Source organism: Miniopterus natalensis, chromosome 1 (assembly GCF_054644295.1).
Source record: "Miniopterus natalensis isolate mMinNat1 chromosome 1, mMinNat1.hap1, whole genome shotgun sequence".
NCBI lineage: Eukaryota > Metazoa > Chordata > Mammalia > Chiroptera > Miniopteridae > Miniopterus > Miniopterus natalensis.
This window is the reverse complement of record NC_142081.1, coordinates 68,770,100-68,783,120: the sequence shown is the minus strand read 5'-3', so window position 1 is coordinate 68,783,120 and position 13,021 is coordinate 68,770,100. Positions and strand designations below refer to the sequence as shown.

General features: G+C 45.5%; 1 protein-coding gene and 1 pseudogene across 1 annotated transcript in view; both read left to right on the top strand.

Annotated features, from left to right (window-relative positions):
- The window catches only part of SLC7A8 (solute carrier family 7 member 8), a 47,841-nt gene that overhangs the window by 14,876 nt on the left and 19,944 nt on the right, over positions 1 to 13,021 (top strand). Inside the window, exons 2-3 of the mRNA XM_016205822.2 lie at positions 865 to 1,069; positions 2,623 to 2,774. Coding sequence (XP_016061308.1) covers positions 865 to 1,069; positions 2,623 to 2,774 — 357 coding nt within the window. The remainder of the gene's footprint in view (positions 1 to 864; positions 1,070 to 2,622; positions 2,775 to 13,021) is intronic.
- LOC107531642 (large ribosomal subunit protein eL43 pseudogene) lies at positions 1,495 to 2,303 on the top strand (annotated as a pseudogene).

Genomic DNA, 13,021 nt, shown 5'->3' with positions numbered 1-13,021 from the left:
TGTTTGTTTTTAAAAAATATATCTTTACTGATTGCAGAGAGAGAAAGGGAGAGGGAGAGAGATAGAAACATCAACGATGAGAGCCATTGATCGGCTGCCTCCTGCACGCCCCTTACTGGGGACCGAGCCCACAACCCAATCATGTGCCCTGACCAGAAATAGAACCACCATCTCCCGGATCATAGGTCAACGCTCAACCTCTGAGCCACCCGGGCGGGGCAGGGCTGTTTTTATAGGATTATTTCCTGTTTCTCATCAAGGGTGGGGCTATGGTGTCTAAGGTAGAGGCCAGCCTCTAGAAATGCTGTCCATGCTCCTGGGTCTAGAAAACTCCCAGTCATGAGATGTGAGCACAGTCTGTCCCTTTGCCTCACTTTTTAAGCTAACTGGCAACTTATCTCTGAGAACAGCCCACATTTGCAGCCCTGCTGTTTCCATCCAGTCTTAAAACTTTTGTCACCTTAGTTGGACCATGTTCATCCCAGTCAGAGGGCCCTGAGGTTCAATACCTGCGCCAGCACTTATTACTGTGTGGATTTGGGCAATGTACTTGGTGCACTTGGTATCTCTAAGACTCAGTTTCCTCCTCTGTAACATGGGAGAAATATCTGACTCCATAGGCTTATCCTAAGGGTTAAAGGAGACATGTAGAGTACCGGACAATGTTCCCGGTCTCTCACTGCCTGTTGTCTTCCTCCCCTGCTTCTAAGAAGAATTATTGCTAGACATACCTGCCTGAAGGTGATTCACAAAACCCAAAGGTGTTTCAGAATCATATCAGAGATGAGAATACCCCTGCAAATGCTGGTCCTGCCACCTGGGCTGATGCTACTGTCTCCCCGGTACCTTTGGTGTCTCATGCAGGGAACATCATTGGCTCTGGAATCTTCGTCTCGCCGAAGGGTGTGCTGGAGAATGCCGGCTCCGTGGGCCTCGCTCTTATCATCTGGATCGTAACGGGTCTCATTACAGCTGTGGGAGCCCTTTGCTATGCTGAACTCGGGGTTACCATCCCCAAATCTGGAGGTGACTACTCCTACGTCAAGGATATCTTTGGAGGATTGGCTGGGTAAGAGGCTCTGCGGAGACCCGAGTGGTCTAGGAAACTGAGGCTGGGGGTTTCCAATGTGCAGAGGGGAGAATGGGATTCCTCTTTTGCCTCCATGTCATGCTTGCTAGTGAAGCTCTGATGTGTCCCTTTCATGCTCCTGACAGTGACAGAGGAACCAAGTTGTATTTTAAATCTCTGTTGACTGTGAGTGGGCAAGAGTCTGTGAGTGAGAAAAAATATGATAACTCTGACTGGAGATTTCTAGGGAAAGCACTTCACAAAACAAAGCCCTTTTATCTTGACAAATGAGAGTGACCACCTAAGAGACAGAGGTACTATTCTCATATGACCAAGGATAATGGCCTCCCTCTAGAGCCAGGCTCTGATCTTGAATTTCTTCAGCTTCTGCAGCCCTGCTACTGAAGAAACTCAACCCTCACCCAATGGGCCCAAGGCTGTGGAGGGCACTTCTCCCGTAGCACCCACCCAATGCCTCCCCTGGCAGTTGCTTAAGTCGTCACATCTTTAGCATGTCCTGGCTTTTAAAATTCTGAGGTTGCAAATTTTTTTCTTTTCTTTTTAATCCTCACCCGAGGATATTTTTTCCATTGCTTTTTCAGAGAGAGTGGGAGGGGAGGGAGAGAAACACTGATATGAGAGATTCATCGATTGGTTGCCTCCCACAGGCGCCCCAACAGGGGCTTGGGATCGAGCCTGCAACCGAGGTATGTGCCCTTGGCAAGAATCAAACCTGGGACCCTTCAGTACAAGGGTCAATGCTCTAACCACTGAACAAAACCGCCTAGGGCCTGAGGTTGCAAATTTTATTTTTCACCATTGGATACTGGGGGCCAGAATGGTAAAGAAGAGATAATGAGCTCTTGGGGTCTGACCTGGTTTGCAGCAAGATCGCTAAATTCACCAAAAAGGTGGGAATTGTTGGTAAATACAGAACCCATTATGGCACCTCCCTCAGGAAAATGGTGAAGAAAATTGAAATCAGCCAGCACGCCAAGTACAGTTGCTCCTTCTGTGGCAAAACCAAGATGAAGAGACGAGCTCTGGGGATCTGCCACTGTGGTTCCTGCATGAAAACAGTAGCTGGTGGCACCTGGACCCACACCACTTCTGCTGTCACAGTAAAGTCAGCCATCAGAAGACTGAAGGAATTGAAAGACCAGTAGAAGTTCCACATTTTGAAACATTGCTAGCCTATAATAAATGGGTTAATTTATATAACAACAACAAAAAAGGAGAGATAATGAAAGGAAAGGGAAGAGTGAGAGAATGCCAAGACATGTGTTAGTACTAGTTGAAACTTAACTCTTCATCATTAAACCATTTTATTGTTATTGCAGAGGGCTGGGTGTCCCGTTTCCGGGGGACTGGGCTCTTCAGCATCTTGGAAACAAAAAGGAAATGCATCTCTTTATCCCACCTGCCCCTCCTAATGCTGCCCAGTGACTTGCCCAGGCTGCCCCTGATGACTTCTGAATACCTGCCAAGCCTTTGGTGGGGGTGGGGGTCTCCAATGCTGTCTTGGGTCAAGTCTTGTCCTGTTCCCCCTTCAGGTTCCTGAGGCTGTGGATTGCTGTGCTGGTGATTTACCCCACGAACCAGGCTGTCATCGCCCTCACCTTCTCCAACTACGTGCTACAACCACTCTTCCCCACCTGCTTTCCCCCAGAGTTTGGCCTCCGACTCCTGGCTGCCATCTGCCTATGTAAGTGCCATCTGCGCCTTGCTTTCAGGGCGGCCTCTTCTAGCCTTCCTGGTGGTCTCCATGTCTCTGCCTCTTCCTCTCCCTCTTTCTTTTCTTCCTTTTAATTTTTCCCCCCACTATCCCCCCCCCCCCCCCATTTCCTACGTGTGTGCTTTGGATGAATGAATTCCGCATATAATTACCTGGTGTTAAAAAAAGAAGAAATTTAAGTAGCTGCTCAAAGGCACAGTAATTTTCATTGGCAGGGCTCTTTATACAAAGCACTTTCACTTGCATGATCTGATTTGAGCAAATGACAAGTCCAGGAGCTGAGTTGGGCAGTATTATAATTTTCCTAGTACCGATGAGGAAATGGTGCCAAGCAGTGACTTACCCAAGATGGCAGGCCCTGAGTGGAGCCCTGGTCTCCTGATTCCTTCTCTTCCCAGCACACACATTGTTCTGGAGGCTCCTGCTGCTTTTTCTGGCACTGTCCATCTCTACCTCAATCTGCCAGCTCACATCTTAAAACTCTTTGGAAGGAGAGTTTAGAGGTGTGAGTTGGGGGAAAATAAATGGTTTGTGGCCTCTTGATAAGTTTTCTGTCTAACTGGGGAGAAAAGCCATATAAACAGATTCTGTGGTTAGGATTCAATTGCAGTAAAAATTCAAAAAAGGGAGAAAGGTTTCTGTGAGCTGGAACAGAAGTTCTGCAACCTACATTTCTAGGAAGTCTCAACATTTAGTCTCTGATATTGGGAATCTCAATGGATTGGGGTATTTTACATCTTTCAACCAAAATCTAATTTATACAGTAAATATTTGGATCTTTCAGAAGCTCCACTTCTAGAGTTAGCTCAGCCTCTGCATTCCCACACCTTCCAACACACATACACTCAGCTGGGGGTAGTGACCTCCCCAGCCATACCCTTTCCTATGTGTTGACACTTTCCTTCTGTCATGCTGGTGGGATGGGGCAGGAGGGCTATCTCACCTATCCCGAAGCCTCTCACAGGACAGCCAGCTGGGCCCCAAGGGGTGGTCTCCTTGGTAAGTATGCCCTCTTTGTCAGCGATGTTCAGCCCTGGGATAGACCCCTACCATCCAGGCAAGTGGTACTCTGGGCCAACACAGTTATTTGGTCAGGCCTGCTTATGGATCTAGAGAGGATCATGGGTTCCAGAACCAGGCTGCTGGAGACTGCATCTCTGTACCACTTTCTAATTGCTGTGAGTGCTTGGCAAAGTAATCCACCCCACCCCGCACAGGAGGGTGTGGTTGCGAGGATTGCACAAGACACTTGGGCACCTTGTAGCCCAGTCATTAGTCAATGGAGATGGCCAGTGAGGGTGATCATATGGTCCTTGCTTGCTAGCTGGATTTAGAGATATTGAAGGTGGGGGAGGGGAAGAGAATGTGGGAATGCAGGAAGAGCTGCTCTTTCTACTAACAGACAGGCTAATGAGGGTTAGGAAGACCACATGAGTGCTGACCACTGCTATTTCAGTGTCTCGTGCACACAGACATGGCTTGGATTTTCCTGCTGATGCTGCTAAAGTGTCTGAGATGAGGCTGCCCTTACCCTCCAACTAGAAATTCAGAATCTCGAGGCTGTTCAATACATCCCCTAGGAAAAAAACCAGGGGGTAGTTCTCTGGGCAGCTGGACCCCACAGCTTCCTTTGCATTCCCCAAATCCACCAAGGGTAGATGACATCTTAAATAAAGACCTTCTGGAGTAGTATATAGCCTAGCAGATATCCCCTCGGGCCAGAGAAGTACAAACCCTCCCGAGAGATGAAGATTGCTCCTGCCTATAGCCCAGTTCCAGAAAGACAGGTTGTACTTGGTCCCTTCGGCAGCCCACACCTCACCTGGACACTGCTAGCACCAAGCCAGGAGGAATTTAAAAACTCTAATGACAAAAATGATAAGATCCTTCCCTCTCCTGATTCCTGACATCAAAGGTTTAAGAAAGCTTATCTGACCTGTCCCTGCCTTCTAAGCAGAACTGCAAAGAACAGCTTAACAGTGGTCAGTCTTACCCTCAAGAGATAGGAATTTCTCAATGTCCTCAAGATACGTGTTCAAATAATTTTCCACCTTCATAAGAAGAAAAATGTTCTTAAACCCAAACTTATTCTCCCTTATTTTCTTGGAGGAAATGCAGAACAGCTCCTCACTTCATCTCCAAGCTACCCCATCCTCCCAGATATAAAGGCCATGTGGAGTCCCCAGCTCCTCTCTGCACATGGGTGCGCATGTGGGCATAGGCACACACCCACACTTCCTCACCAGATACTCCCAGATACTTTGAGTCTCTGTGTGTAAAGGTTCCGTTTTCTGGATCATTGAATACTTTTTTTTTTTTGGAGGCCACTTTTACAGGCCCCTCAAATCATCTCTTAAGCTATCCAGTAAAATAAATCAGAACCAGGCTGTCGGGAAGGCTTGGTGGATGCTATCTTTCATTAAATGCTGGTATCTTTTATTCCAGCACCCCTCCCACCACCATCCAGCCCTACCGCATCCCCTTAGCAAGTGCCAGGCTAGCCAGCCGTGTAGAATAGGCCCAGTGTTCCTTGGCAGTAGAGCCCAGATTGGCCCAGTCCAGCCATATTTTTAAGAGAAGCACTAGAGAGCTTGGGGATGGTCTGAATGTACTGATACAAGAAGCTCTGCTTTCTGTTGTGTCATTTTGGCCTGCTGGTGTGTAACAGAGGGCTTGGGGTTGAGGGAGCTTGAGGACAGGGCAGGAATGCAGCAGGGAGAACCAGTGCGGCAAAGCCCCTGGCTGGGGTTTGCTGTGGGAGAGAGGAGAGGAGATCAAATCTGGTTCCATGGGGTGTTTTTAAAATAGAGCAGATGAAAAATGATGGTAGACAAACCAGATGGGGGCGGAGAGGCAGAAAGAACCTGCTGTAACTGGCTTGCCTGCTCAGAGTCTGGAGGGGGTGGGGAGGAGAGGAGGGGGGGAGAGAGGGAGCTGAGGATTTGGATCACGCTTATGCAACTGCAGCTGCCACTTTGAGTTATTTTATGATTTAGGTCAAAGCTGATTATTCACTGCTGAGTCAGCAGAATATTCCTAGCCACCAGCCAGTAAAAAAAGAATTTTACGTTTTAATTAAATGAAAAACCTTTCTCCCTTTTCCAGAGCAGGCACATTAGTGGGAGGAAGGAGTCAGGAAGGAGGGAAACAGGAGGTGTTAAAACTGTTTTGGTGCCTTCTTTTGTGATTTGCTTGAGGGTTTTTTTCTTTCTTTCTTTTTTATTTTTTAGCATTTCATAAGTAAATAACTATATTTTCTTGATAAAAAATGTTCCCCTTATCTTCACCCCTCTCTCCTGCCCTGGTAACAATGGATAGGTATCCTTGGGGTTCTACATAAAATGCCTCTATCAATGTATGCATCTGGGTATATAGAAATCCACAGTCATAGGTTATTTCTGCTTCTTGCTCTTTTATCATGTATCTGCATCTTTTAGCTATTTCCTGAGATTCCGGTTATAAACAAAGTGGTCCCAGCGACACAAAGTAGCACAGGTGTTCTGGGGTCCCCCCATTTGAGCTTCTTGCTTCCTAACACTGGGTTTTCCTTTAGGATCTCTTTGTCCCCCCTCTCTTAGGAACCAGACCACCTTTCACTCAAGCAGTTTCATGGCCTCCTTCCTCTCTTTTGGGACTGAAGTCATGTCCAGTATCTGAAGTAGATTTTTTTTCTTCTTGTTCAAGTTCTTCTCTTCTCCCTAATGCCTTGTACTAAAGAAGCTCCTTCTCATTTCTCCCCCTGAGGAGAACAAAGTATCCTGCATGCATTTCACAAGTAAAAATGCTTTTTATCTTGTTTTCTAGCTCTCTACTGAAATTCCTAATAGATTAGTTTTCCAGGGCTTCAGATTTTTTTCTTCTTAAGGACTTCACTGTATGCATTACTTTTAGCCCTGAGTTGTTCTGCAATTCCTCTACAGGAAGAGTAGGTGACTCTTCAAGAAAGTTTCCAGGAGTTTGATGCAAAATACTGTGATAGATAAACATGTGTGTGTTGGTTTGCACGTCTCTTGCAAATTAATCCCTTGACATCAGAGGATTCAACAGTTTTTCCTACTGTTTAAATCCCTTCATCTCAGTTCATTTTCCTTTGAGGCTTCACATTCTGGAGACCCAAACTTCTCATCCCCAGGCACTAAACATATTGCCTCAGATGCCTGGGCAGTGCTGCTTTCTTGCCCTTCCCCCATCCCCAGAGTGTTCTTTGGGTGTCTCATTAGCCTTGTATAGTATATGAATCCAGACAAATACAGACTGGCCTAGATTTGATTCCCATATATCTAAGACCCCTTTTTTCTGTATATTTTCTAACTAGGCTACATTTACAATATAAATGTATTTCAAATCTCTTGGTTTTTATGCAACAATCAATTTGACTAATTTTTTATTATTATAATGCATTAAGATGAAAATTACTTTGTAAATGGACTTTCTAGAAGAAAAATAAAAAGAAACTGCAAATCCATCAATTATCAAATTGATTTCCTACACTGAGTGGAGATACAGCATTATTTGTAGTGTTGGAAGAGATCAAAGGCTAGTGAAGAGATTGGTGTACAAACAAATAATTACAATACAATGTGATAACAAAAGGTGCTTCAAAGTTGGGAGAGGAGTGTTAGGGAAAGCTCCCAGATTGAGCTAAATCTTGAAAGGCTTCAGATGAGCATAAAGCAGAACAGCCAGGTAGAGGGAAGGACACAGGCAAGACTTGAAGTCAAGAGAGAAATTACCTGTTGGAGAGAAGCAAGTTACTTTTGAGTGGGTGAAGCCAAGGAGAGTGACAGAAAATGAGGCTGAACAGGTAAGCAGGAGCCAAACCTTGAAGGATCCTGTACATCATGCAGAAAAGAGCAGACTTCATCCAAGGGATGGGGAACAATTGAAGGATTTTGAGGAGTAACATGACTAGGTTCTCATTTGAGTGAAGAAAAGACTGTGACCCTTGAAGCAGGAAGACGAGTTAGCAGGCTATACATTTGTTCAGGCCAGACAGGCAATGGCCTAAAATAAGTACAAAGTTACAAGGGGGAAAAACAAAAAAGATTCAGGGGTAGAATCAGCTGGACATGTTGACTGACCACTAAGAGGAAAGAATTTATTTTATCTACAAACCAAAATGAAATATGTCTCAACTAACTGTCTCCTGCATTTGTGATGAGCACTTATGTGTTCTCTGCGTTTCTGCCTTCCATGTCCTCTCCAAAGCACTGAGGAGCATTGAGAAAGTCTTTGGCTGGAAGTCTTCCTCAGGGTGGTTACATCAAGATGCTGCTCAAAAGTCTACTCTACAGTAATATAACTTAGGGGATTAGAATCATGATACTTTGTTCATTCAAATATTTATCAAGGGCCCAGGATGTGCTAGATGCTATTCTTGATACAGAGAACACAGCAATGAACCAGAAAATCTTCATTCTCATTTGCAGCAGCAGCAGAAAATTAAGACTTTTCTCTTAAATGTTTATTGAATCCACTTGTGTGTCTTCTATAGGCACTGCAGGGTACAGAGTCATTCAATCATCAAATATTCAAGTGTCTGTTCTGCTCCTGGACTGTGTTAGGCATGAGAATACTTAGGAATGCTCAATCCAATGGATGATTATGACAGGTACACAGGGAATTTCAGTTCCAAGTGGTAAGTTCCCTCAAGAGGACAACATTCTGGGAGTTAGATGTAACATAAATGGAGGCCCTCTGGGGGAGCTCCAGGTAGTTCTGGGTAGCCACAGCATAGACCAGGAGGTAAGAAATGTGTATAGAAGTGAAGACCAGACATGAAGGGCCTCATGGGCCATGCTAGAGAGATTGGGCAATGGGAAGGGATTAAAAGGCTTCAAAAAGAGGATTGACATTATCATATTTATATTTTAGAAGAATCATGGCTGAAAAGGTAAAGGATGGATTGGAGAGGGGGATAAGATCAAAGGCAAGGAGACCAGTTACAACATGGTTACAAGAATCCAGGTTAGAGATGACAATGATGTGAATTAGGGATGGGACAGTGGGAGTGGAGAGTAGATGTACAATTGACCCTTGAATAACACGGGTTTGAACTGTAAGGGTCTATTTATAAGTGGATTTTTCTTTCAATAAATATACAGTTGGTCCTTTATACCTTGGATCAAAAACAGTATTTTCATTTTGTGGTTGTGAGTTTGTGGATGCAGAGAGCTGACTGTGTACATGGATTTTGGTATGGGAGGCAGGGTCCTGGAACCAACCCCCCTTGGATACCCAATGAGGACTGTAGTTAAGTTTCTGGGGAAACAAAAGTAATATGAAGGTTTTCAACTGCACAGGGATGGGGGATGGGGTTGGTTCCCCTAACCTCCAAGTTGTTCAAGGGTCAACTGTGTTTGGTATTTACAAAGTAGAATTAACAGGATTTTGTGATTAATGGTGAGAGAGTCAAGGGTGGCACATTCTTGTTGGAATACAGGTGAAATAAATCAAGGAAAACACTGGGTTATATTTTAGTGCCTTTTCATTGGTGTGGTTCAGACTGGGTTGAGTTGGTTCCTCTGTCTTTGTACCTTTTCTATTCACTAATACTTAAGATTTGTTGCTGACACTTGAAGAAGATATCCCCTATGGTTTTGGACTCCATGCCTATAATGACAGTAAACACCCATTCAGTGCTATTTCACCTCCTCCGTGCCCTATTCGGCCTTTGGAGTATTCCTTGTGCCTGTAGACCTGGGAATGAAGGTATCTCTGTTGCCCTCATCTTACATTTCTGTAAGAACAATTCAATCTTGAGCTCTAATAAATCAAACAACTATTGGTACAGTGTTTTTTAGTTTCTATATCATAATAAACAATTACAAAGATCACAGAGAATTCAAGAATGGAATAAGGTCTTCTTCCCTTGAAATCCACTGGTGTTGGGCACTTCTGTCCATTAGTCGGAATCCAATCTCTTCTCACATCAGGATTTAGCTACTGGCTGCTTGAGAAGTCAGGGTCTTCTTTTTTGTTTCAATATGCTTCAGTTCCTGGTCCAAATTATCTCCTCTTTCCTGGCTTCCCATAGTATCTCTTCTGGTCTCCAGCTTTTACTCTCAGACTGGAATTCTGCTGGGCAAAGGGTATTCATAGCCCAAGTCCTGGAAATTGGGGAATGAGGAGCTTATTCATGAGAATGTGTCCACCCTGCTTGGGAAAATAATGAATGGGACTGAGGTTCTCTGAAATGAAGTTTTCCTGGAGTTCAGCTTCCACCAGTATGGAAACAACTTGCTGACTTTTGCAAACCAGCCTAGACTGGCCTTTTGTTGCTGACTCTCAAGGATCTCTAACACCCCCACTCCCACCCCACCCCCGCCGCCCAGGAGCCAGCACCTGTGGTTTATGAAATCGCCCATTAATTATGTCTGGTAAACTTTTAAGGGTTAGTGTGACACACCAAACTTATATCACATACCTAGGAATATAAAAATCAGAAGACTCATAGGAGTGAAGCCTAGAGGTATTTGGGGCTTTGGGGAAAAGAAAAGGCAAGATTTGTTTTGAGAGTTTTTAGCAAGTTTGAGCACTAGCTGTCATTGGAATTGGCTTATAACTGATGTTGACATAAGAATCTGTAGAGAATTTTTATAAAAATTTATTTGAGTTAAACAGAGAATGCACCTGGAAACAAGATCTCAAAAGACTGAGATAAATGCTTCCAAGATTAACAGTTTGCCATTTCTTTTATGCATTTGAGATTAAGGAGGGAATGTAAGGAAGATTACTGAAGGTGGGAGAAAGCCAGGGATTGGATTACAGGATAGTTAAGATTATGTGTTCATGCTTTAGAAGGAGGGGTCTGAAAGAGGCCATTTCAAAAGTGTTTTAACCTAGATGCACAGAAACAATGGACACGGCTTGCTTAAGGCAAAGATAAGCCTTTTACTAAACAAGTTATATGCCTGGGGCATGACTATTTACCATGACCTGGCCTGTGAGGTTACTTTCCCCAGAATCACCTTTTTTTTTTGGTCCATTTTGACTAGTCTTAGGAATTTTGCAGCCTGAGTCCAGGTTTATAGACCATTTTACATAAGACACCTGAGCATCTGAGGATTTTGGTGGATACTAACAGAGCCCATAAGCCTTTGTCCAAGAACCAATCAGACCTCCCAGGACCCACACCCTTTCCCCCAAGGCTGAGGATGATAGAGTCAGGCTAGACCCCCAAACTCTGTGCAGACCCCTCAGAGCACATCCCATCCCCCTTGCTCTGAGTCTGGGAGGCATCAGCCCTGAGAATTGGAGCATGAGGTAACAGGAATTTTTCAGGCCAGGGCTGGAACAGTAATGAATAGGATTAAAATGGGGCTCCCCAAGGTGGCATGGTACACTATGTCTGTCTCCCCTGCTTTCCGGGTGTCCCATTTCTCTCTCCTCCCCCACGCCTGCTCAGGAGCCTTGCTTAGCTAATGCTGGAGAGAGAACTATTCAGCTCTTGGAAAATGCTGAGCTGGGTGTTTGGGCTTCTTGGCTGAACTAAGTACTGGATGGTGATTCAGCAAAAATTCCAGGTCCAGCAACTGGCACTTGCCATTGGAGGGATCAGGATAAAAAGGAAGGGGAAGAGAGTCAGGAAGGGAAGGGGAAGGAGTAGGAGCTTAGCTGAAAGTTGAGAAAAGCCGTGTGATTCAGGATCTCCAGAAGCTCACAGCGTCTCTGCACCCCTCCTCCTCTGCTTGTTTGTCAGTGGAGAGAGGCCCTTCCAGAAGGCTCTTCTTAGAAGTGCTTCTGAGACTTCACAAACGGCAGCATCTGTCGTTGTTTCAAGATAAAAAGGGCTGGAGAAGAGCAAAATGTTACTGTAGTGTGTGTGGTAAGCAAGATCTATTTCAAAGCCTATTTATGGACCTAATAGAAGCTGAGATCAAAGCTTAGTTTGTAAGGAAGGGCAACTTTGATTGTTTCGGTTGCTGTTGCTTTGTTTTGATGTTTTTGTCTTTCACCAAAGTTATTTACACGTACAATAATACCAACCTTTGTTTTTAGGTAGGCAGAGACCTGACACTTTATAAGGCAGTTCCTCACCCCATATGAAAAATATCTTGGCCCTGGGTGAGCAGGGAAGGATTCTAGGAAGCTGGCTCTGTGTTCACAGTCCTACCCCAATTTTCCCCCAGCCTCTCTGAGGAAAGAGCTCAGGCTGACCTGCATGGGCAGAACTGGAACCTTATCAGAGCCTTGGGTTGCGTGCCTTAGAACTCAAACAGGGCTCCATGTTTTCTTTGCCTATCAGTGCCTTTTGGCAGCCGGCACTGGTTGCCTCCTAGATCTGGAAACGGTTAGGCAAGTCAACCCAGAGCAGCCTTTCCACAATTAGAAACACGTGCCCAGTTCCTTCCCAGAGAGGTGGCTGAGGAGCCCCGTCCAGCCTATCACAGAGCGGAGCCTCGCCACACCCCTTCCCCTCCCTACCCCCCAACCCTGCACGCAGGGAGCTCGCCCGCTGCAGCGTGGGCAATGGAGGGCTGGTCTGGGGGCATCACCTCGCCCCTTTTGCGCCAGGTCCAGAGGGAGGGAGTCAAGGGAAGCTGGCCAGAGCGTGGCAGAAGGCAGAGAAGTGCACACCGCAGCACAAGGTGAAACAGAGACCAGGCACATGACCAGGTGAAATATACCACTGCTTGGGAGGGCTGCGGAGCTCCGTCTCAGAAAAGTGCTTATTTTGAAGTTATGGAAAGGAACAGGCTGTTCTGATTTCTACAAAGTAGTGTCACTAGCTTCCCTTTTCAGTAGCTGCCTTGGTAGACATTCCATGTTGCTTTTTTCTTTCCTTGCCCTTTTTCCCTCTGTTCTGCTCCTGGAGTTCTCTCTCCCTTTCTGCCTCTCCCCTGCTTGCCTTCCCTCTCCTTCTTTCTCCCTGCTATCGCTTCTCATGCCCACTCTTCTCTCGTCTTCACCATCGGTCTTCACCCTTCCTACTGCCTGTTTTCTTTCCTGAAAAGACAAGGAGAGGCCTGGTTTTGGAAATTCTAACTGAAAATAAGGCTTTCCAAGTTCCCTCCAGTCAAGTCCTGAGAAAGGGGCAAGCCAGCAAGACCCAGAAATCCAAATGGAGTTCCGGGAGTTCCAAGGAGCACGTGACCATGACATTGACAAGGGCCCAGGGGAGAGGACACAAGACAAAGAGAAATTATTTTCTAAATCCCTGGGGCTGATGGACACAACTCTGTTGGTTTCTGAGGAGTAGTCACTTAGTCTTCCCT